The sequence below is a fragment of the Lepisosteus oculatus genome, chromosome 3, assembly GCF_040954835.1.
Source record: "Lepisosteus oculatus isolate fLepOcu1 chromosome 3, fLepOcu1.hap2, whole genome shotgun sequence".
In the NCBI taxonomy this organism is placed as follows: domain Eukaryota; kingdom Metazoa; phylum Chordata; class Actinopteri; order Semionotiformes; family Lepisosteidae; genus Lepisosteus; species Lepisosteus oculatus.
The window spans coordinates 50,846,755-50,873,157 of NC_090698.1; the positions used below are offsets into that span (position 1 = coordinate 50,846,755).

General features: G+C 36.3%; 1 protein-coding gene across 1 annotated transcript in view; it reads left to right on the forward strand.

The window, feature by feature from the left end:
* Positions 1-1,258: 1,258 nt before the first annotated feature.
* fbn2a (fibrillin 2a) overlaps positions 1,259-26,403 on the forward strand; it is a 113,261-nt gene continuing 88,116 nt past the window's right edge. Inside the window, exons 1-7 of the mRNA XM_006626927.3 lie at positions 1,259-1,789; positions 2,405-2,487; positions 4,827-4,925; positions 5,399-5,494; positions 7,500-7,595; positions 21,210-21,407; positions 24,275-24,400. Of these exons, the coding sequence (XP_006626990.2) occupies positions 1,608-1,789; positions 2,405-2,487; positions 4,827-4,925; positions 5,399-5,494; positions 7,500-7,595; positions 21,210-21,407; positions 24,275-24,400 (880 nt within the window). The 5' untranslated portion in view covers positions 1,259-1,607. The remainder of the gene's footprint in view (positions 1,790-2,404; positions 2,488-4,826; positions 4,926-5,398; positions 5,495-7,499; positions 7,596-21,209; positions 21,408-24,274; positions 24,401-26,403) is intronic.

Sequence of the window (26,403 nt, forward strand, 5' to 3'; positions counted from 1 at the left end):
TATAGCCCAAGGTCCCAGCAGCAGGGCTGGTTTTCTTCATTATTGTGCTCTTTCCATAGAGATGCTGAAAGTAAAATGAATTGGTTTAGTTTTTTTTTTCAATTGTTGGTATGTTTTTATGCATAATTCTTGTATTTACAGTATGTAGTTTTATTTTCTTCTTCATTATTTCTTCTTATTTTCTTCTTCATTATCCTCTTAAGATTTGAATAAAATCTGCAGGGCTTGTAACTATCCCAGTCTATTGACGCAATATATTTACTTTGTATGGTGTTATAATCTGCAGTGGACATGATAACCTACACATTTCAGACTCATCAAATATCATTACATAACATCTACAGATAATATGCTCTGACTTTCATACAGCATACAGTATATAAACTTAGTCAAGAAGCACAGTGGGATCTCTCTTTGATCCAATATAAATAATGTATACCACAAAATTGTATGGTAGACAATAACATTGCTATTAACATTTCATTATGTCAACTGTTAATAAAATCTACAGAATAAATTGTTTACAGACAATTTTTGATTTTGCAGTTTTGTACAGTATTATTTAAGTAGCATATAAATCGGTAACAAAAGCATGTCTGGTCATGGGGACATACTAGTCACTTTTAATTTCTCCCTGTGTTCGAACTGGCCATAGTGATGTCTTGTGAGTTGCTAAACATGCTTAATTAAAATTGAGGTAACCAATAGTTAATTCAGAGGTCAGCTATAAACAAATCTGTCACAGCATGTAAAAGAAAAGTGTCTGTGTATTCCGTAATTTTTTTAAATCAACTACTTTGTAGAATTGTGCAATGGTTAAATTGGGAATGAGATTTGTGTTGTTGTTTTTTTTGTATTTGTACAGTGGGGAACAAGGTGTCTTTTGTCCAGAGTAATTTACTCATATGGTTTTGAAAACATCAAGAAAATAATATGCTTTCATTTTCAGTTTATTAAATTTAAGACAGGTATAGTTTAAAAGGGACTCAATTTGTACGTGATGACTTGCTATTATAACGTAACATATTACCAATTTATTCTTACTGTTGTGCACAGATGTATCTTAATGTATAGGACAGTATATACAGTACTATTATAAAGAACTGTAAACTTTATTAGTACCACCCACTTAAAATTGTCCAGGGTCTCCTGAGTTCTGGAAATAATTGAAGAGAAAACTTAATTCTGTCCACCGCCCCTTTCTCTGAAAACACCCACGTGTAGATTTGATTTGTACCAACTGACAGCCTGCAGCCCCAAAACCTCAGACTATTTTGTTCTCTTCCAAGCTCAGATCGTTTCGGAGTGCTGAGGTGTTCAAGCTTTTTGTAAACCTGCTCGATACTGGCTGCTTTTTTAACAACCCGCAATGGCTCAAAACTGAGCATGCGATTCGTGAAAAGCAGAGACCTGTTCGAACAGATACAGTTTTTCTTTCTTTGAAATCTTCTTTCTCCCCGATTTCCCAAAGGCAGAGGAATTGGTGAATGGTTACTTTTCGGAAACAACTTGATACGCTTCTCTGGGCTTAACCGAAATCAGAAAGAAGCACTTTGCACGGATTGAAGTAAAACACTGCAGTTCTGTGAACTTGAAGGTTTTGTATTATGGGGACTCGGTGGATTCTACAGTACTTTATAGGATCTGTAGCGTTATCAGCTCTCTCAGTGCTGACAGTAACAGGACAAATTCCCGCAAACCATGAAAAAGACCAATTCAAGGCAGATGAGGAGAAAATCTCAGCATTGAGCAGAGTGAGAAGGAGAGGACAACAAGACTTTCTTAGAGGGTAAGAAAGTTTTTAGCTCCCATATAAACCCCCAGGCCTTTGCTTTTTAATGTTGATAACTGGAAAGTAATCGGAAATTAAAGCGCTTTACCTGCTTATTCAGGGGAATTAGAGGATATGTCAACGTGGTCAAATTTGCACATCACCGCTCTAAGATGGAATTAACAGTCTTAACGTTCAGTTGTAAAATAAGAGAGTAATACTTTGTTCGCTTTGAATATGCGTTGGAATCCTGTTTAATTCATGTGTAGAGTATTAATTTAAATTAGGCTAGATTTGATTGCTGCATATGAGGAAACAAATAATGGCACGTTGCTTAAAACTGCATTATACGTTCAGCATATTTACAGTAGGTTTTGAATTTCGAAAATTAAGTTTTTCATATTTACATATTATTTGTTTACAAATATATAAATATAGTTTTATTATTGTAATGATGGTAGAATTTTTTTTATTTTGTGTTTTGCGATCTAGGTTGTGCTTTGGTAAATTGGTTATGTAACTTTATTTTGTATTATTGCTTAAATGTCCGGAACATTTGGATTGATTTAATGTAATTTGCTTCGGAATTATGCGGAATTAAGTGTTCCCTTAAAATATCATACATTACAACAGGCCAAATGTGTGCGGGTCTCGATTCCATTCCTATTGCTGTCCTGGCTGGAAAACATTACCTGGAGGAAACCAGTGCATTGTCCGTGAGTACTAAGTGTTGAAGCAGATGCAAATAAACACATCTGTGTATGTTTGTACTGTACTGTAGGTGCAGTAAAATTCGCACACACGATTTGCTAATTTCATACAACCGATAGTGGGCACTACAGTATGTCACGATACCCATACATTCTTTTAATTCTTAAATCTTTAGGGCAATGAGGATTGAAATTGTTCAGCACCGATAATCTTACTAAATTATATACTGTAAATGTTCAAGTATTGAAGGCTGCTGTATGTTTGATACCACAATGAATAATAGTTATGAAAACCTAGGCTTTGACAGGTTATTTTATTATTGTATTTTGTCAATGCATATAAATATCTAAACAATTATTTATGAATGTATTTTGAAGGAAGAAATGTGAATGAATTACAGAATAATTTAGACTAATTCTTTCATAGTTGTGGAATAACACTGACTCATATAAAGTAGATTCAGTATTATGCAGATGGTTTACTTAATGTGCGCTTAGAGGTTAATTACTATAAAATTGTCGTTCTGACTTTTTATTAGTCTAAAATAGTTTTTTTTTTATTTAACAAAAAGGGTTGAAAAAAGGATTGATATAAATTCCAGTCAGAACTGGGTAGTAAGGGAGGATTGGATTGTGTGTTGAAGTGGTGTCAGTGGTAAAGCACTTGCTAATGTTTGCAAGAAATTAATGAAGGATTTTTAAAACCCTTAAATGTTTCTTTGAACGCTACAACAGTGAATTTGTTGGTTGGGAACTATCAAATGAAATATCTGCTTTTTTGCATTTTTGTACATGTATACGATGCATTTTTTTAACCTATTGTATTACACTCAACTGCTGCTCCCCTTTAACTGTATGTTCTGTCGCAATTGAGTTCTGTCTTTTGGGATTAAGTCAAGAATAGTTTTACGTTTTCTTAGATTTTTACTTTGTAATTCTAATTTAAAATAAAAAAATACTAAAATGGAATCCGTGAAGAAGTTTTTTTTTCATTTTAGTGAAGACTTTAGAGTTTTAGGTGGTAGGAGTGCATGGAGGAAGAGGTGACTCTGAGACAAGTGGAAGGAGAAATGAGTAGCAGAAGAGAGGGAAGAGGAATATTTGAGGACCATCAGCATAAAAATAAAAAGAAGCCTTAAGAAGCAATAAGAGATACTAGGTTGTAAGTGTGCAGAGAGACCAGTAGGGAACCAACGACAGTTAATCCTCAGCGTCGATACACAAGATAATAGAGTGGTTCACTGTGTAAATGATGGCAGAACGATGTGCTACACAAAAACTACTTTTATAGAGCTTCATTATGCAAATGTAAAGAAAACCATAAGCCACCAAGCGGAATTTTAAAGGCAAAGCCAGCCAGAGGTGTTTAACTCCCACCTCACACTGGTACACTTGTGGCCAAACCTCAATTTTACTGTACAGTATAAAAATCCAAAGACTCACTTTCATCATGCAAGGTCTCAGCCCTTGACAGGAGCCTAAATTATAGTTAGAGGGGTAACTTCTGCACTTCCATTTTGCTGTTACAGTTTGAAGGATATGTTGGCCAAGTGCATGGAAGTTATTGGAGACTATAATGAAAAAGTGGTGAAGAGGCGTACCATCTCTTACCGTCCCTTTTAAGTAACCGATTCTTTGAACCTACTGGCTGGCCGTTGTACTGTATATCCGTCAGTGATGTTGTCAGAGCCACTGTTGTCCTTTGTGGAGGAAAAGCTGCATTCAAAAGCACTTTCAGTCAGTACAAACCTCTATTACAAAGCTCCATTTAAACCTGTTTGGATATTATAAAATATTTTTTCATGGGTTTTTAACATCACGACCAAACGAGAAAAAAAAACATATTGAAAGGACAATATAAATCACCTAATTAAATAAGTATAAGGTAACATTGTAATTAGAAAGTACTGCAGGATTCATTTCAGGACACCAAAAGGTGTTTAAACAGTTATAGCCCCTAGTTTATAACAGGAAAAGGTTTAGTAAAAGTCTGTGTTAAATATCTAAATATTTGGATGTGCTTACATTTTGTCTGTGGTCTGAAAAACGTTTAAATATGACTTGGATTCTGTTTAGTTTTAAACAAGTCTCCTGCTCATGAGCAGTTGAATAGCTGAGTACACAGTACACTCTCAAGGATTATGTTCACTTCTACAAATGTTAACCACATGTCCTCTTCTTGCTGCATTTGTTTGTTTCACTGTCCATGTCTTGTATGAGTCCAGTTTCAGCCTCATAATGCTTCTGCCACGTGTTCGATAAAGCTGGAAGTTGGTTTTGCCAGTTCGCAAATAAACATTTTAGTACATTTCTGTATTGTCTCATTTTTTTTCTTTAATTTGCAGCCATTTGTCGTAACAGCTGTGGTGATGGATTTTGCTCACGTCCAAACATGTGCACTTGCTCCAGTGGACAGATAGCTCCAACGTGTGGGTCTAAATCTAGTAAGTTCATGCCCATGGTGTAGTAATATTTTTTTCCAGAGTCTTTCATTAACAAAAGAGTATAAAACTCTAAAATCATAAACAGTAAACAAATCAGCTCTATACTATTGCTTGGATATATATTAATACAGTATATATAGATTAATATATATCCAAGTACTAGTCTATATATTTGAAATGTTTCAACTTGTAGGTTGGCAGTTCTCTTCTCTTCATACGTGCCTTATAAAATGATTAAATGGCATGTTAATTGAAGTTAAATATTGAAAAAATATTTGAACCATTTTTAGTGTTGTATAGATTGTGATGGTTTGAACTTTTCCTATCTGCTATTACTATATTATCAATTGAATTGCAATTGATTATCATTTGGGAGGTTACTAAAAGTACTGAAAGACTGTTATGTTGCTGGAAAACCTTGTAGTGAAGTAAGTTTTTTTAATTATTAACTGTTCCTGAATATTGTTTTACAGTTCAACAATGTAACACTAGGTGTATGAATGGAGGGTCTTGTGCTGAGGATCGTTGTCACTGTCAAAAGGGATACACAGGCACTTACTGTGGACAGCGTAAGTATTTTAAAAATACACTAAGATAGATTCAGAAATTACACTAATATTCCTGTCCTTTTTTATACTGCATTTGAGCAATGTAAGAAGTGAAACATGTCTTTAAATTATAAAATTAATTCGAGTTTGGAAGGTATTTAGTATTTTTCCTGTTTAGTTGAAAGTATGTAATATCTTTGTTATATAACAGACTCTTTGATGCGGGCAGGAGTGCTCAGTGAAGTCTAAAGTCAGAATCCTGCCAATGAAATTCTGAATGAGACGTGTATATTTGATGGAGAAATAGCTTTTCTCTCTGAGAGCGACATTTGCTAGGGTACTTAATGAGGCCACTAGTAGTGATTACATTTTAAGTGCTCTCTTAATCGTCATCTTATCAAATTATAGACCAATTTTGTTTGACAACATAATATAAGGGTGGCACAGTGGCGCTGTTATTAGCAATGCTGGGAATTGAGTTCAGTTCCAGACTTGGGGTGATATCTGCGATAATTTCCACTGGGTGCTTGGTTTCCTCCCACAGTCCAAAGACATACAGTACAGTATTGGTAAGTTATTTTTTTATAACATAACATAGCTTTATTAGCCCTATACAATTTCTTGCATTAGGAATTTGTCTTTCCACATACCCCAGCTTGCTCTCCATGAGACACACAGACAAGGACAGAAGCTTGGGATCAGAGCACAGGGTCAGCCATTGTACAGCACCCCTAGAGCAGTTGGGGTTAAGGGCCTTGCTCAGGGGCCCAACGGAGTAGGATTCCTCTGCCGGCTGTGGGATTTGAACCAGCAACCTTCCAGCCACAGGTGCAGATCCTTAGCCACAGAGCCACCGCTCCGCCCATTTGACTTCTAGGAAAAAGAAGCTGTGGCTCTAGGTGTGAGTGTGTGCATACTGTATCTGTATCTGTGGGTGCCCTGTGGTGGACTGGAGTCCTGTCCAGGGTGTGCTCTGCTTTGCACCCGTTGCTTGCCGAGATCGGCTCTGGCTCACTTGTGACCCTAAATTTAATGAAGCAGTTAGAAAATGGGTGGATGGACACACAAAAAACAAAATGTGGAATAAATCAGACGTCTATTTGGTTGGTAGTCCCAAAATACAAGTAGTGATCCATGGCAGGCTTCCACTGGGAGGATGCTAAAAACAGTTCTCTTAGTAATAAAGGAGCTACCTGATTTAGAACTTGGGCTCATGGATTAAAATATTGGTTTAATCCAGAAACAAGTGTCTGTATTGCACGTAGTAAATTAAAAAGATGTTGAGATATCTTGATTCATATATTCTACTTTAGGTGCTTTTGCAACAAAAAAATGAATTCCTAATAAAATTAGAATTTTGCTGGTGGAGAAACATTACTACAACTGAGCATGTGGCCTCCTGTCAGCTCACAGTCAATATGGAGACAGGAAGAAGATCAAAATAACATCACATATTTCAAAGTGGTGTGACTGATTTGCGGGACTGTGTATGCCACAGACTTTTGTCTTGGGATAACATTAAGCAAGTATTCTTCAGATGAAATATTCAGTCTGATTTACACTTCAAAGGAGTGTAGAAGGTTCTTGGCATTCTATAGAAGAACTGGAGACTGCTTATTAAACTTTAGTCTTGAAGGATTTCCAGTTAAACAGTTAAAACAACACTAGCCATATTGAAAAAGTGAAGGAAATGCATTTCATTACTTAAACAGTTAGAAGATTTTCCTGCAACTTGGCAGTGGCCATGAGCCCAATATGAAACTGAGTATCTTCCAAACTTTAATTTGTTTAATGTGAATTTCAGTCTCATAGCAGATCGTAATGAGAGCTGGAGTCTCCCTAAATCCATTGATTGCCAACATAAATAATCTGGCGTCTGTTTTGGAGAAAATTATTTGCACAATTATAAGACATGAAATTGATACGGTTTATAACAAACACTTGACAAAAGGTAAGGAACCAAATCTATAGACATGAGAATTGCTTCATAAGCACTCATTAGTGTCCAACTCGGTTTGTGTTTTAGCTGTCTGTGAAGATGGGTGCCAGAATGGAGGGCGCTGTATTGGACCCAACCGTTGTGCTTGTGTGTACGGTTTTACAGGCCCACAGTGTGAAAGAGGTAAGATAAAACATTGGAAACAATTACTCATTCCCTGCAAGAGTGGCTCTGCTTAAGCTCCAGATCTCCTGGCACTTTTCAAACACAAATCCATTTTTCCTCTTTGTTTAAATGGTGGACGTGACCTTTTTAAGAAAGGCTGCAAGGTATTTTCAATTTTTGGGCCTGTCTCTATTTGAATAAAATTCACCTTCCAGTTTTTGAAATACTAAAGTGTGGAGAACAAAACAACCAGATGCTGTACATCAGACACACACAAAAGTACAAAGGACTCACATGAATAATGACTGGTAATAGGGGTCATCTAACTATAGTGTCACGTTTTTGGACACTAGCAAAGGGTAGACGTGCTCTTTTTCTGTCCATTGGAGCAATTTCTGCAAATGACTGCAAAGGTCTTCTGATTTGGGATTTTTTACATACTGCAAGTGTTTTTGGATTTCTTCCATCTTAGATTACAGGTGTGTTCTTAAGATTAAATGATTATGTATAATAAATGGACTACTGTTACTGTTGTTGAATACCATGCTTGTGTAAATGTTTCAGTATGATGCTTTTAGCTAAGTACCTTTCATTGATCTGAAAATGGTATACATGTGTGTGTGCAAAAGCACAGGACATAAAAATGTTATGCATGAGCAGGATGTATGGGTATCCTTTTTAAAAGCTACCATAAAGCATAATACACTCAACCTCAAAATCTGGTCATTCTTGTAAAGTAATGTAAAGTAAAGTAAAATAACCATTTCAAATTCTGACCATGTCAACATTCTCAAAGAGCATAATGAAATGTTATTGTACTCTTTGTGCACTTTTTCTTTTTGCTCAAATTGCAAAACAACATATAAGCAAAGAAAGAAAAAAAATGAGATGGCTGCATTGGTCTTGTGTGAAATGATTTAAACAAACTGTGAAATCTAAAATGCCAAATGGGCAAAAAATAAAACCCCAAAAAAGGAGAGCTAATTTGTCCATAAATAATGACGAACCAAATAATTCTTATACATTATTTCTTTAAGCTGCCATACATTCCATAAATGTATTGCTGTGCTTTATTGCATAGCAATGGCCCATGATTCTAAGTAATAATAATTGATTTATTCTTTAGTGGTTGTATTTATGATTTAGCCCATACTCCAAAACAGTGTAAATAATATACGTTGCACAAATACATTTTTTATTTCTAGTTCCCAAAATGTTTGTAACTGTAATTAAAAGCATATAATGCTGAGATAATCTGTAAACCTAAAACAGCACTGAATCTTCATGGAAGTCTAAACATAAGATTAAGATACATTTAATCATAAAATGTTTTTGAATTATTTAATAAATAATCCAGTGACAGTGACTTCTATCAGACATTTCCTATAACTGTTAATCTCTTGCATTGGTGCTTAGAAATTTTGGCTTATTGTTCCATACAGAACTACTTAAATTCAGTGGCATTTAAGAGTTCCCATGCAGGAACAATTTGCTTCAGGTCTTTCCATAACATTTCAATGAGGTTTACATTCAAACTTTATTTGGTCATTATAAATTGTGAAATGTCTTCTTTTAACTGTTGTAGATCTTCTTGTACAATGGCTATCAAAAGAATTCAACCCCCTTTTTACATTTTACTGTTGCAATATAGAATCACAGGGCTTTTTTGCCATTGATCAACACTAAATACTCTACAATGACAAACCGAAAACAAAACTCTACAGATCTTCCTAAATTATTTATGAATACAAACAGAAAAAATAAGTTATTGTATGAGTATTTACCCCTTTTACTATGACACATGTAAACAGGCTATGGTGCAACCAATGTCTTAAGAAGTCACATAATTTGTTAGCTAGAGTGCACCTGTGTGCAATTAGGATATTTCACAGGATAAATATAGCTTATCCCATAGTAGATTAGTGCTCCCAAGAACAAAAACGACACCATGAAGACAAAGAATCTTTCAAAGTAAATCTGGGAAAGGTTATAAGAACATTTCCAAGGCAGTACATATCCCCAAAGCACAGTAAAGTCCATTATAAAGAAATTTAGAAAATATGGCACAACTGTGAAACTTTGAAGAACAGGGTGTCCCCAATAACTGAGTATCCAGGTGCAAGAGCACTAGAACCGGAGGTGGCCAAGAGGACTTTAAAGGAATTAGTCTTCCATGGATGAGAAAGGGAGAAACTGTGTGTATGACAGTTACCTGGATTCTTCACAAATTTGGGCTTCATGGGAGAGTGATAAAAAAAAACACATCAGATCTTGACTCAACTTTGAGACCCAATTGATTAAGAATTTATGGACTAACGAGACAAAAATTGACCCCTTTTCGCCTCAATGGTAAGCGTTACTGTATATTTGGCATAAGCCTAACAGTCAACATAATCCTGAGAACACCATCCCTACTGTGAAGCGTGGTGACAGTATCATGCTCTGGGAATGCTTTGCTGTATCAGGGCATGGAAGACTTATGAAGACAGAAGATAAAATGGATGCAGCCCATTTCATCTCCTAGGGCAGGACACACACATCTCATCCTCTGGATCAAAGGGCTGCCCCTTACCCTTCAGATCATAGTATCTCTTTTGGTGGAGCCCCACCTCAGTCAAGTGCTCCCTCCCGAACTGGTGGCCTTTCTCTATCCTCTTGTGATGGTCTGCTAGATAGGCAGAGTCAGTACCTGCCTGAGGATTGTCTCTAGGCACCACTCTTAATCCTAGGTTTGGAGATCCCTCCCAGACATGAGTACTGCTGAGGGTACAGCTAAGTGTCCTGCACATCCGTTCCATACACCAGCAGACCCAGAGGTAATTGACTGCCTCAGTCTTCTGGTGGTGTGTGGTCAATGTTTGGTGGCCAGGGTACACTTGAAATGCTCCACTAAACCATCACTCAGCAGGTGCAGAGGGGTGGTGCTGGTCTCCTTAATCCCCAGCTGCCCGCACAGCTGAGACTGAGAATCAAACGTTCCACCACGTTGCTATGCAGCTCCTCCAGCACCTCGAACTTGCTACTACCAAATGCAAGAAGGCGTCTGCCACAGCCAGTGCACTCTGATCAGGCAGAGCATAAGTCCCTCAGCCACCTTGTAAAGTAGTCTATGACCACCAGGATGAAGCAATTTCCTACCTCAGGGCATGGAGAAGGGCCTAGGACATCTATTCCCACACTTTCCATGGGTGTCCCTACCTGTAACTGCTGGAGAGGAGCATGAGACTGGCCTGTTGGGCCCTTCTATTCTACCCAGTTATCACATGTGCAGCAGACGTTGTAAGTGTCCAAATGGCACCTTTCCCACTCAATAGCCCGCACCATTTGTAGGGTGTTGACCCCAAAATGCCCCACACCAGGTGCTCCATGGACCCTTCAATGCTGTCTATTGAAATGCCTTCAGGACAACCAGAAGCCACCATCTCTCGCCAGTGCCAGGCACTGCCATGCTTCAGTACAGCATCTCGTTGTGGATTGCCAGAGAGTCCCACAGGGCCACCAACCCCCTCACAGACCTAAAGCAAGGGCTCAGCTCTGCCTTTTTTGGTGCCCATCCCTATTCTAGCCAACCCTATTGATCCCCCAGTCTCTCCCGTAGAGTATGCCGAGCTTGTCCAAGTCAAGCTACAGATGGGGTGGCCCTGTGGGGCCCCTTACTACCACGAACCTGGAGATGGCCACTTCTCCTCCTCTCAGCGCTCCCTCTACTCACAGTGGGCACAGGCTTCATCTGCACATGGACGTCTGGATAGAGCATCAGTGTTGGTATGCTGAGCCCCAGAGTAATGCTTGATTGTGAACTGATATTCCACCAGGGTCTTCAGCCACCAGGTGAGCCGCCCCCCTGGCTCCTTGAATCCCACCAGCCATTATAGTGAAGCATAGTCGGAGTTGACCAACAACGGCCTCCCATACAGGAATGGGTGGAAGTGCCTGAACCACAGCCAGCAGTTCCCAGCTTGTGATGCAAAAGCTGCTCTCAGAGTGGCTCAGAGCCCAGTGACCTGCTCTCTAAGGTCCCTCCTGAGCCAGCACTGCTCCAATGCCCACATCAGTTGGATCCGTATCTTGCACGAGGAGCTGGTCAGTGAGGGGATAGGCAGGACTGGGGACGGGGTGAGAGTTTGCATGAGGGTGCCATAGGCCTCCTCGCACTCTTCCGACCACCTGAAAATGACCCCTCATTCATGAGATCCATGAATCCCCTTACAAACCTATGGTAATAGGATGCCAGGCCTAGGAACCCCCGAAGCTCCTTCACTGTGCTGCACCACGGCCAGATCATTACTGCCTTCACCTTCTCCAGGTCAGTGGAGACCCCCTGGTAACTCTTTCTGTGTCCCAGGAACAGTGTCTCAGTCTTCAGAAAGCTGCACTTCTTTGGACTTCATCCCCACCTCCTGGATACACTGGAACACCAGCCACCATTCGACAGCGCCTTTTGAAATCCGACACATGGATCAGGAGATCGTCTAAACAGATTACACACTGACAGGAGCAGTAATGCTTTCGCCAGGACTCTCTCCGTTAGCTGCTCAAAGGTGGCTGGGGTATTGCACAAGCCAAAGGGCAAGACCTGGAACTGCCACTGCTCACTCCGGTTAATAAGCACCGCGGTGGTCCAAGGAGCTTAACCAGTGGGATACCCTGATGTGATCTAAGTCCTCGTCAGTCCTTGGGAATGTGAAGGCATCCTTCCTAGTCACATGATTAAGGTCCAGGTAGTCTACAGGACAACCAGAAGAAGTTGTCTTTCTCCTTGATGAGCACTGGCCTCCATTGGTCTGAGGGCTCCACATGCCCAGCATTGATGATGCGCTGGAGCTCTTTTTCTGTGGCCTGCTGCTTGGCGATCGATAAACGTTGTACCTTGTTCAAGTTAAGTAAACACTTTCATGCAATGAAGGTGCAGTATGAGATTGCTATCGCAAACATTGTTGTCCTTGGGCTGGGTTTTGTATAGACTATAGCGCCAAAGGTTTTATCCAAGGCAACCTGGTTTTCAATGGCAATTTGAAAATTACATGCTTTTCCCATCTTATTTGAATACACAGATGTAGTGCTTTCATCTAGGTTTTTAGTCTCATAAGTCTTAACTTCTGTCTAGACATACATGTGAATATTCAGTGGTGTGTGACTGTAATTATAGTTCTCATTTCATAAATGTTTTATTTGGAATTTTGTATGTAATTTCTTACCAATTTTATTCCGTTTTTATTTTTATTTATGTACAGTATATACATTTTGTTTATTTGGATCTTACCATGGTACTTGATCAGTTCTCTTCGATCCTCTCTAAATGTGCAGAAAACAGGTTTCCATTGATTTGAGTGGCCTTGTCAAAATGATGATAACTCAAGTAGAATTCATAATCTAACTGCATTGCTTTACAAAAACAAGGCAGCGATCTCATTATTTCTCTTCTTTTCTCTGACACTGAGGTTCAGCAGAGACTAGGGTGGCTAAAAGACGATAAATCACCATGTCATTATGGTATTTTCCCAATTATACTCAAGGAAATGAGAACTGTTATTTATAGTATACTAGGTATAATATTTAGGATATTTCAAGCATACAGATTGGATAGTTGTACAGTATACTGTTATTTTTTCTATGCTAAAAAAACTTAGAAATATCTTCTGGGACAGATAATGTATAACAATTGCTCAGGGATACATTTAAACTACAAACTGTTGTTCATAATTGGTATCGGCAATACTTAGCATCCCTCTATCTTGACACTGTAAATTTGGTTGAAGTGTCAGCTATGTTGCCCTTATTGTTTTTTTATGTACAGTTAGCTTTATGTCTCTGTAAAATTAATCAGAGGCTTAAAGTGCAATAACAGATGTCATTAAATTTATACAACATATAAATTTATAAGCCACAGGGGATTTGGGTCAGGCTAACATGAGAATTTGAAATTATTAAGGATCTGCAAAAAATAAGTAATTGTAGGACAAGGCAGTCGAAGTACTGTAAGCCAGTTGTCAAAAGCCTCTAATTTGATTGATTTTGCTTGCAGTGATACAGCTTTTGTGAGTCATAGTGTATCAGCTTGATAGTTTGAAGTGAAGTTTTTGCATTAGAATTGTTTCATTAATATGGTAAAAGTGAATCACCCATTTATCTACTGGGAAATTAAGTAAAACTTTAGTATCTTTTCATTTAATTATTTCATTCTCTAAGTTCCTTGCCCTATACAGTATCAAAACAGAAGTACTTGATCCATTAAGTCAATGTTAATTTGTACTAAATTACTAACATAAAAGATTCCTGGGTACTCTCTGTGAAACTATTGCTCCTTGTTAAAGAGTATACATTCCCTTCTGAATCAGGAGGCTTAAGACACATACAGTATTTTCATTAAACAGATGAATAAATAGACACTTAGTAATGTCAAACTTAATTTTGTGAAATGAGCACTAAAAATGAATAGCATTTCCAGTGGAGTGGGTTTATTTCTGTTGCTCCCTGGAAAAATAATGTATTGCTTTGTACGTCCTTGATCAAACAGAGCTACAGAAAATAAAATTTTCAACTGTTGGCATTTTGTAAGATATGACATACTAAATTATCCTCTTTTGTTGTATGGTGATCTTTCCCTTATATCTAATTATTTTGATTAAATAATTATTTTTAAATAATCAAATATTTGCACCTAATCCCATCTGCCATCTGGTTTTGTACAAATATTTCTACAGTCATGCCAGATATGTTTTTATTTTGGATTAACAAAAATGTAACCGAATTTAAGATGTTATTAATCATGCAGTTTATGAAAGGAGACCTACATGTTGAGCAGAAATGTTCTCTAATGAGGGTGTAGTTACTCTGACTTGTCGCAGTAATGCGGTCTGTGAGTACTATAGGCAGATAGGATTTTTTCTACTGTCATTAGCAAAACACTAGTAAGTTGTCAGGAAAAAAAGCAAATTCTGCAAGACAGCTGAATTTAATGAAAGACCAAAAATAAAATGCAGTCTAAAGTATAAACATACAAACAATGTGATTGATAATGTTTTGCGAGATGTATCAATATAACACTGCTGACATGGATTTGATAACCTTAGACGTTTAGAAGATTCTTATACGGTACGTTAAAACCCCTACATCAACATTACTTATATGTGCTTAATCTGGTTTGTTTTAGTGGCATCTGCGCAGTGACTTAATGCCTTGCAAAACATGAAATATTAACTTATTCAAAGTTTGACAGTTTTGACAGTCGACAGGTTTTTCACTGTATATCAAAAACAGAATGCCGGACTGATCCTTTCATTTCCTTTTTGGAAGATTTTGAAAATGTCGGCCCTCATTTCTGTTTAACTTTGTACAGTTTTAAGTATTTTCCATACTTGTGTAAATTATAGAACACTGTAAATTGTATAAATTATGAATGTTTTACATTGTGTACATTAGGAAATGAATACATTTGTATAAATTAGAATATTCTGAATGGGTATTGTTAATCTACTTGAATTCTGACTAATTACTGTCTATTTCACAATCAAATAGGGGAATTCCTGACTGTTTCATGGAAATAATAAATGGAAACATGCTGTTTCAATTAAACTGTAGATATGGTGTGGAGAGAGTTGTGAAGATTATTGCAACATTATAACTTTTGGTTTAGTCATTTTTCCTGTACATCTTGGGAATTTGTGTACTTCTTATAGGTTGGTTATTAAAGGTTGGTTTTTAGGTTGTTTTCCTGGAGCAGAGCTGATAACTCAGTTAATTGCCTATCCAGTAGGTTTTTAAACTTTTTGTAGCAATAGTACTGCTGCTATTGAATGTAACCGTAATATGGTGCATCTTTTAGGAATCTCAGTGATTTAAATAGGATTGCACAGAAATTTACAATTAAGTGGGACATGACTTAATGCTCTGCTGATGTTAACTGCTCCCTTAAGCATCAAACAGCAGCTGTTTTACATCAGCAGCTCACTTCACAGCAGACAAGCTAGAAATGTGAGAAATCAGTTTTTCTGATTGAACAAAAAGGGGCAATTTTAGGTGATAGAGAATAATATTTTTATATAATGCTTTTCATCCCAAGTGCTTTTCGTATTGGAGGGGATCCACTTTATCCAGCACTGAAGTGCAGCACCCACCTGGGTGATGTGAAGCACCAGAAGTCTCACTATATACTGTAGCAAAAGTAAGAAATTGCTTTGACCTTTGAGTAAAGGGGGAGTTTATGGAAGGCCAGATTATAAAATCCCAGACTGGAATTTAGCCAGGACAAGGATATTAATACAGTTTCTCTTGCAACTTGCCATGGAATCTTTAATGACCAAGTAATTAAGACATCAGGGCTCATATGAAGGACAACATCTCCTACAGTATAGTATACCTGGTTTCTAAACGGGGGCATTCTAGTCCAGCCGGAAGAGTGCCAACTACTGGTAATAGTATTACTATCAAAATAGTCCACTAACTATACTGCGCTTTACCATGAAAGCTTGTAATGTATCACTAGATATAGAGAACATTTACTTTGCATTGAATAGAATTTGTGATATCCCTAAGTAGAAGGGATCTTAATTTAATGTTGTATCTGAAACCTTTATCACATTACTCTAAAAGCAAGGGTGAAACTTATTAGTCCACTTCTACTGCTAAGAGCAGGAAATTGATCTTACGATCTTGATCATATGTCCAGTGCACGCAGTGAAAAGTTCCAATTGTTCTGAACTTCTGAAATGTAGCCTCAAGTATTAAAATAGCTTTTGGCAGCACCAGAAGCGAGCACATTCCAGGAGTTCAGTCTCTGTTACTCAAGGGTTCCTTCCTTGCTTACGCTGAATGTAGACTGAACATGATATGGCAATTAGGAATGAAGTAATGAGTCTATTCTTAATCTGAATGGTAATTAGTTGGTGTTCTTTTCATCACAATGGTGAAATTCCTAACTAAATAATTAGAAATCGCAAATAGCAGTTTCTACATATGAAGCATATTGTTCAGATTAAACTCTACATGCATTATCAAGAAGGCAATTAACATTATTATAGAATTATTTTGAATGCCACAAATGAGAAAATCGCTTTTCTGCTTTTCTCTTCTCTAAAATTTCATATTCTAAAAATACAAAAACTGGAAAATTAGCTTTGTAAGTGACTGAGTAACTGAGAGCACACACTTACTCTCCCACTAGATGGGATACCAATCCTTATAAGAAGGTTGTGGCGAAAGGGATCATTTTAAGTAGCCAGTTACATCTAGCCATCATGTCTTCAGGAGGTAGAAAGAAACCAGGAGAACATGTACAGTTAACAAGGGTTATCACTCATATAGTGCACATACTGTACCAAGCCCAGCCTTCCAAGCGCATTTATTCAGCCCATATGGTAATCACAGTCAGTGCCACCAGCCTGGATTCAGATCTTTTCTAACCTTCACACACACATGTGAATCACATGTGCTTGGTGATGTTACTGTAACGGTCTCGCATACACAGAGCTCCTTGTGATTCTCTACTTTTATCCAGTCAAGGTGTCTCTTTTTGAAGTTGTCACAGATTGAGTTTGATAGGAGTGTATAAATGACTCTACCACAGACTAGAGCAAGCTGGGTGATGGAACCACCTTTGGACTGTCTGAAATTGTCTAATGTTTTTTATGATATCAAAAAGATATTTTTGAGCACCTTCATAAGGAACCTGTAATTACAGTATGTTAGGGAAGAAAAGAACAATAATGTTGTGTGCCTCAAAAGAAAATATTTGTAGAAGATACTTACTTTGTCCGACAGAGATGCTTTTCAAAGAGCAATGGTAATAGAGAAGTAAAATTATAACCTCTTTATCAAGGTGGTTCCACACTTTCAGTTTTTTAACTTTTAACCTTGCTTTTCACTGATTCTGTTTCTCAGTACAAAACACAAAAATAAACATTATATTTTGCTTTCAAAATATGCAATAGCAAGGCATACCATTTAATTATGCTATGGACTAGCATTTTAATATTATGTCAACATAAAAAGCATGACAAGCATTTCCAAATAATGACCTTTTAAAACTGTGATATCACAAAGAGATGACTGTGACCCACAGGGAAACAGATACAATTCTTAAAGATAAAAGCCATATATGTAATGGATATGTTAATTACTGTACAATAATTATCTAACAACAGTGTTATTTACAGTATACTGTCCTTCAAATGTATTAGTACAACAAAGTCAATATTTATTTTGCCTTTAAAGTCACACAGTTTTTGTAATAATGAGATTACTATAAATGTTTTATGAACAACATAATATATATTTTGACTGCTTCAATGCTTTTGTTGTAATCAAACTAAAACAAAAACAGGCTTTGTATTCAACCTAGTAATTTTATGTTGCCATAGGTACTGGGGCTCATTACCTGTAAGCAAATTTAGGTATAAATGTCACTGTATTTCACTGCCTGTACCTTTGAGACACTCTAGCCCATATGAATTTTGCCTATTGTTAAGGTGTTCTGACAATTTAATTTAGAATACATGCATAATTGTGTTTAAATATGGAGATTAACTGGGCTAGTCTGAGATATTCCACTTACTTCTCCTTGGTTGCAGAGGTTGTGAGCTTAGTAGAATTCATACTGCATGGTGAAGCACAACACAATATATACAGAAGCATTTTCCAGTACATTAGTAAAAAAAATATTTCTTTATACTTCAGTATTCATAATGCAAGTGCCCTTACCAGTTGAGCCACTTTGGAGGCTGTAGAATTATTAAACTGATTTTGTTTACAGGCTTAAATTGTGTTGCTCCACAAACATTAATGTTCAATTTAAATAGGCAGCACTATCTCCTTCCAGCACCTGCTGTTTAAATAATAATTGGTATTGCATTTTTTACTTACAATTAATCTGTCAAAACCCCTCGCAATAATAGATTTAAACAAATATCAACTAAAGTTTTGTTTACCTTGTTTACTTAACTGGTTCCATTCTTCACCCCTCTGCTTTTCTTAGTACCACCACGGTCTCCTCTGTATATTGTAATTGTGTTTTATCTTGTGTATTTTTTTTATTTATTGTTGTTGTCATTCTGTAAAGCGCTTTGAGAAGCCACCTTTAAAGGCGCTATTTAAAATAGAGTTTATTATTATTATTATTATTATTATTTACTTGGCATTATGTGGAGGGAGGGAGTATGTTGGTATGCCATAATGTTTTTGTGGAAATATGTGGATTTTTTTCCCACCTGACTGTGTATTCAAAACGTTTTTTCCAGGATGAATTGTTTGGAAAATATGTATTGTACAGAGTTGCTTAATCAAGGCTTTTCCTTGGATGATGGCAACAGAGCATCCATTGTTTGAGCCTAGTTAAAAAAACAAGGTTAGTCTTGTAACTTAAAAAACAGCTTAATCACTAGTGATTGGTACTGCACACTTCACATGAAGAGAAAATCAAGAGCCTCAAAGTACATAATTATAATCACATTTAAATGGCTTTTTTAAATTGCAGAATGTGCTTGGAAGGAATGGGAATCACACTATGGAATATTGTAAATATTATACTTTGGAGGAGTACCATAAATTGCAGTTTTTTATAAGCAACAGAAAATGGTCAATATTTGTTTTCTTAATAATAAAGATGAATAAAAATTATAATTTAAATACCAAAAAGATTTTAGCTATAGGAAATAAAAAGCATTCAAAACACTTGTTTCTAATTTGACTTAAATACTTGGCATACTGTACCTGTATATTCTCAATATTTTTCAGGGTATAACACCTGTTTTCCAAATAATATATATATATACTAATATTAAATATTAAGTCATTATTTTATAAATGCTAAGTCCTAAACGATTTTTGATTGATGTATAATTTAATATTAACCAAGAATATTTACTTTGAAAAAGTGTACTGTTAAACTGTAAATTTGAACCGATATAGACATCAGCTCTTGATGTACTGTGCATAGGATTAAGTGCAGTCTTTCAGCTGAATTACAATACATAAAATAAATAGTGGTCCAAAATTGTGTTTGTTTTTTACCTTACAGATCTGGGTTTGATTTCTTATCAGTGTGCATTTACATAATCAACTATATTATTATTATTATCAAAAATAATTACAACTAAAATCAGATTGGTTTTAAACCTCATGATAACAGATATTTACTGGATTTGTATACGTGTTCCTTTACAGTAAAGCTTTGAAAAGGATTCATATTTGGAGAACTTGTATCATTTCTACAGTTTATTAAATGCAGGACTGTCTTACAGCTTAAATGTAAATCGGTTGCAGCTGATTCTGTTTTCTTCTTTCTAAGGAATCTCAGATTTCCAACTAAAATGGGTGATTTTTCCATTTAATTTGTCATCTGACTTTCTGTATACAGAGATAAAGTATACATGTCAGCTATGGTTTCATTTTCCCACACCAGAGATTGCTCTCATAGATAATCAGCCCATGTGCTCTGTAGCATAGCATTTCTCTTTACACAGACACTGCACCTTCTGGACAGCTGTGTCCTGTAGCCTTTGATAGACTTTGTTTCTTGCCAAAATGCAACAAAGATGTCATTGACAGTTGGGCTGTTTTTAAAAGCCAGTAAAATCTCTTTATGACACTTCTATAGAATGGGGGCAGCCGTTGAACTAAATAAACCAAATACAGTAACATGTAAATAGTTTTGTGGCCTTCCACATGGTATGCTCTTTGTTAACATATGTTTAGGTTTTTCAGCACCTGTGTTTCACAATCTTACAGTATGATAGAAGTTCTTTAAGACTGTACAAGTATATTAGAAACCACCATGGTTTAAAGTTGTGCCCATTGTATGGAAGGCAATAGATGTTACTTTATGATCATGAAATATCTGGAAAGAGACATAACCACTTTAGTTTAACAAAGCTCTGCATAAAATTAGCAATACCATTACCATTATTACCGAGAAAAAAATACCAGAAAATTACTCACTATGTAATTTGCTGGTAACAACTGAGTGAGTCTAAAAACACTGTCACAACTCATTCAATACTACAACACAATAAAACAAGATGCTTAAAACCACGTAACCAAATAAAACAACACACAAACAATTCTGGGCCGTTGTTACTGAAATGCATTGGCAAAAGGTCTTTAACAGTGTCTTTCATTATTTTCACATTACTTCTCTGTACTTCTCTGTAAATAGAATTCCCCTCTGGGGTTTCGGCTAAAACAACGTCTGATTAAAACTATTTTAATTGCTTGCTTCTAATGTACAGTAATTTGCACAAGTAGAGTGTGAGTTGTGTGGTGTTGTATAGTGTTTATGAAGGGGTTGTATTTAGGCTAATTCAAGTAAAAGATTACCAATTTGCCTTGTCAAAAAATCTGTCCAACCTTAAATATGATCTTTAAAAAATGTTTATGACATTAATTACATGTTATTAATGAAGATATTTTGTTAATTACAGTGTTAAAATGGATACTAATTCAGTAAATACAAATCACCTTCACTCAACGTAGGTACGTATTGTGATTAATTTGTGCTACTATTACTGTGGGTTTCCATGAGGAAATTATGAAGATCGTAGTTTGTTAATTTGCTGTATCTGTTTGCACAGACTTTGCTGTTTCACAGTTGCCGACAGCTATGGCTGTTACTAATGAAAAAAATGTCTTTCCCCACAGACTACAGGACTGGACCTTGCTTTATGCAGGTGAGCAACCAGATGTGCCAAGGTCAGGTCAGTGGCATCGTGTGCACTAAGACGCTGTGCTGTGCCACCATTGGCCGGGCCTGGGGCCACCCCTGTGAAACGTGCCCAGCTCAGCCTGAGCCCTGCCGTCGGGGATTCATTCCTAATATTCGAACTGGCGCCTGCCAAGGTGAGTGGCTTTTCTGGAGCTCTTGTTTTAATGCCAGAGTCATCATGCTTAAGGACCATAAGGTCCGTGGGAAAAAAAAACAACAACATGCGAAATGTGTATTACCTTAGAAACCACCCTTGGGCAAATGAGTCTTTGGAAAGGTGGTACTCAAAGGGCAACACTAACATGTGTTGTTATGTTGTATGTCCAATCACAAACACGCTGTGTACCCCTTAGATTGCAGTGTCATCCACCAAACAGTAGGAGAAAGTGCTTTAGAATGCTCTGTTAATAGGGGCTTCAGGTACAGGAGAAGATCTAGAGCCCAATTGTTTTATAATTTTCAATTTCTATTTAATTAGGATAGGTTCAAAATCTAATACAAATATGAACCTAGCTTTGCAGGGCATCAAGCCTTACTGACACTATTTCATATTTTATAGTAAGATGTAAAATATGCAATTAATAACATTCATCTTCATCTAGACTCTTTATACTGTACATATTGATGTTTTATGACATTACAAAACCATACTGAACTGAAAAACTCATTTGAAGTAGAGTAAGTATTGTCTGTGAAAAACAGTCAATATCTTGTTTCTAATTAATAGTTTTGAGTAACTGATTTTTACTGTCCCAAGTGAAGAAACTCTGCTGTGTCAAGTGCAGACAGCTTTCTTGCTTTTATACCTACTTTCCTATCTACAGTACATTCTGCTGTTTGATCTTGAAAGAAAAAGCTAGAGTTTAAAAGACGTCTAGAAATAATCTTAGACTAGCTTACCTAAATTAATATTTGTTGCTTCTCCTAGATTCTGTTAATTAAAAACTGTAAGTATTTAGGATGAATTGAGATTATATATGTTGTAACTGGGTATCTTTCCAAAACACATCATAAAATTATTTTTTAACTTAAAATGGATAATTTAACACTTTCATCTATACCTCCCACCCTGCCAAAAGAATTGCAACGTTATATTTTGCTTCAAAGCTCTGGCTCTGTGATAATTATCATTTAAAATAGTTCTGTGGGACCTGCCTACTGCGGCTATTGAAAATAAATGAGCGACCTCATGCTTCCCTTACTGCATTTGCCGTTATCTAAGGAGTGCCTTTTCAAATCCACTTCAGTTCTTTTTAAGATATCTCTGCCAGTCTGCTCAAAACATAGTTATCAATGCTGCTTTGAAACATTAGTTCCCAGGCACAAATTAAAACTAAAATGCTGTGCACTTCCCTAGAATGGGATTATGGCAGACTGCGCTAGAATGTGGGTGTCAGACAGCTTCTTAAGTCACTTAGTACCTGTGGCTTATTCTCCTTGAACAATGTTAGCAGTCTTCATTTAAAGGTGGTGAATTACAGTATTACCCAAGCCTAACTAGACTTCAACAGGTCTGCCATTTTAAATTTCTTTCTGGACTGCTTTTGATGTTTTAAGTCAGTTGAGAGTCCACTGAATCTACTGGACCCCCCTAAACATATTGGCTTTGCTTTCAAAGGTGCAGGTCTGAAGTGAACAGAGAAATGTGTACATACTGTTACAATTTACTTAGGCTCTTTGCTTGCAGACACTTCCTTTCTTCACATGCCAGGCTTTATCACTGATACCTACATTTTACCATCTGGGAAAACTTAGCTTAATTTCAAGCATATTTGTGAGGGTTAATGTGAAAAAAAAATCTAGTTCAGACAAATAATCAGTTTTGTAATTACATTTTACCTAGCTTATTTTTTGCACTTGTTTTCAGAAAATTAAAAAAATAAAGGAACAGCTTTCTTAAATATTTTTCAGATATTGTCTGATTTCGTTACATAAACTATACTTTTGTGAATTGCATTTGAAAATACACAAATGTTTAAACTTACTTTTTTTTTAATTCATAGAAAACTAAGGCCTAAAGGTTAAAATGAATATTTTAAACTTTAACTCTAAACTACATACCTTCTTGTTAATCATTTATAGTATATATATATGATTCATTTATATCATATATATCCACTATTAAAACGTTAGATTTATCCCTTACATAAAGTAGTAATGTAATTGCGGTGGTTATCTTTAGTAACTTCATTGCTCTGTCACAGATGGCATCTGTGGCATTGACCATCACATGGTGCAGGTCTGTGTAAAAATCTGATACTGTATGTAGCACACAGTGGCCTTTGAGAGTTACAATTAGAACATATCCAGCTCAGTAAATACAAGCATTGGAGAGTTACAGAATTTATAAAGCCCACATTAAATATGTTATTATATCCAAAGAGCACAGTCTGATGCCCCCCTTAATTAGGGATTTTTATGATAAAGAACCTGGAAGACGTTTGGATATTTTGAAGTGGATATTTGGCTTTCATGAGTGGGTCACTGTTTTTGTCATTATTCTTCTAAAGCTAAATCAGTGCAATAAAGTTGAATCTTTTTACAAAATGTTTTTTTTTGTATAACTATTTGACTTGTTTGTACAAACCCAGTGAGTCAAGGCATACTGTACTGTATCTGTTTGCAGACAGGATGTCTAAAGATACATTGTGGCACACTTTAAAAAAGGATACATAGCCACAATTAAAGAATTTAAAAAACAACAAGAATTTGTAATTATTGAAATTAGAAGGAAGGCTCCTCTTAATTGTGTATGGTCACTGTGACACTTCAATCTAGAAAATTGTTGCGTCCAGGATTGTGAAATAGGAAGACTTCTTAAAAAAAATTGAATTTTACAGCGTTGCTAGTATAGTTACTCGTATTGTTTTTAAAACTGATCTCAGTGAACCTTAGTATCATGACCCGAGCCACTACCTCTTTAAACAATGTTATATAAGTGCCTCCTGTATATATTACCTATTTTACATATAAAGTTATGTTCTGCTTTTCCTTCACACAGATGTTGATGAATGCCAGGCCATCCCAGGCCTTTGTCAAGGTGGAAACTGCATCAATACAGTAGGTTCCTATGAGTGCAAGTGCCCAAAAGGCCACAAGCAAAATGAGAGGACACAGAAATGTGAAGGTACATTTTTATACATTACGATATGTAGCAAAAGTAGCATGGAGAGACCTTTTTTATTCTGGCTGACTGCTGAGCAATATGAAAAAAGCTGTAAAGGTCATGAAAGCATACAGTTGGCTTTGTGTTTTCTCTGCATCCAGAATACAATTCAGTTATTGGACAGTATTTATTGGTAACTTTCATTTAGCATCTGAAATATGAGGGTTTTTTTTGGAAGTATGACTAATCAATTTTAATAATTATGAAAAATGGTTAATCTGATATGAGGGTATAAACACATCTTTACAATAGTTTGTTTCACAAGCTTTGTCATAGTTTTTCTTCCATTTAATACTACAGTATTTTTGAAATTTCAAGCATTTGGTCAGAATTTTGTGTTTCCTTTTTCACATCAACTTTCATTTTAGATCCTAAAAATGTTACCTTCTTTTACAGTCTTTGGGCTTGCAGCAAAATATTTAGCGCCAGTCCTTAAGATACTATCCAATGTAAGGTGTTGGAATGACAGCTGTAAAACAGAACAAGAGCAAAATACATTTTAGATCAGCACCTTCTTTTTAGTATGCTAAATGCTTGCTCCATTTAACATTCCAAAAAAGGGGGAGAATATCATGCAAACAAAATTTTAACATACCCACAGAATAGCCCACAGGGACATCTCAAAAGTAAACACCACCATAAATATTGTCTTAGGGTGAATGAAACACTACTACTGTCCATAACATGGACGATTAAATGAAGGGAGAATAGGTACACTATTCTCATGTATCACAATCACAATTTAAACAAAGAAGGAAAAAAATTAACGGATTTATCCTTAGTACATTGCCTCACATAATCACAAGAATCAGGGTCTAATATTAGGATAATCAACTGAATGTTTACACTTTGGAGTCCAAGGATGTGTCTGTCATTTAAAATAATAATTTATTATTTATTAAATAGTTTATTATTTATTAACCATAAAATTGGTCATTTTAAATTATTTCTAAAAACACAAAGCCTCATTTCTAACTGTTTAAATCCATAGATGCAACTGACCTGCCTATTAATATGTTCCTAAAGATAATGCAGACAAAACGCATACTTTATCAACCTTAGAGTTTTCGCCATCCAGCCTTTCTGATGCTTCATGTTAAATTACAGTACTTAACCATTGAACCTGACTGAACCTTTATTTAGGCGGGGTGAAAATCCAACAACATATTACTCTGATATGGGTGAGGTACAGTACAAGAGGACGTCTAAAAAAATGTAGAATGCTATAAATAGTATGTCATAATTAAATTAAGATATTTTGTACTTAATGTGATAATTATACATGATAGTCTTAAAAGAAGCTAGGATGTGGATCAGATGAGATGTAGTTTAGAGCAGCGTCCCTAGATAGCCGCAGGTGTCACCTTTTGGCAAATTAAATGTTTGACAGAAAAACAAAATGGGTGATTGCACAGTTCACACTAGGACTTGGAACTTTTTCAGTCACAAAAGTGTGATTATGCAGCTTTGTGAGACACAAAAGACTAGATACACAAATAAAGTGTGTCCCATCTGGTCTTTGCCTGACTTGTCGACCCACTGTCTGCTTTTCTTAAACAGGTACAGTAGTTGATTATCAGCTTGCAATGCAAGTGTTAGTAGTGTTAACAGGCTGTTCGGGATCAGTGAAAGAAAGGGCATATATTCACAAAAGCGAGTAGGTTCTTTTAGCTAGGGATATGGTGGAAGGCCATCGAGGAGCTGCATAAGACTGTTTAACAACAGCAAAATGAGACTAGTAATCATGCCATTATACGCCATTAGAGGTTATTAAAGGTGTGCCTTCCCATGGGGACTACAGCTGGTTGCTGGAATAAAAGGGGGGCTTAAACAGCTGGTATTGCTTAGATTAAATCCTTTAAAAGTGGAGGTGTACCCCAAGGTAATCTGTTTTCACCAGCTATGTACAGACGTCCAGGTTAGACAAAACTGCTTACAGTTAAAAGGTTAAACAATCCTACTTT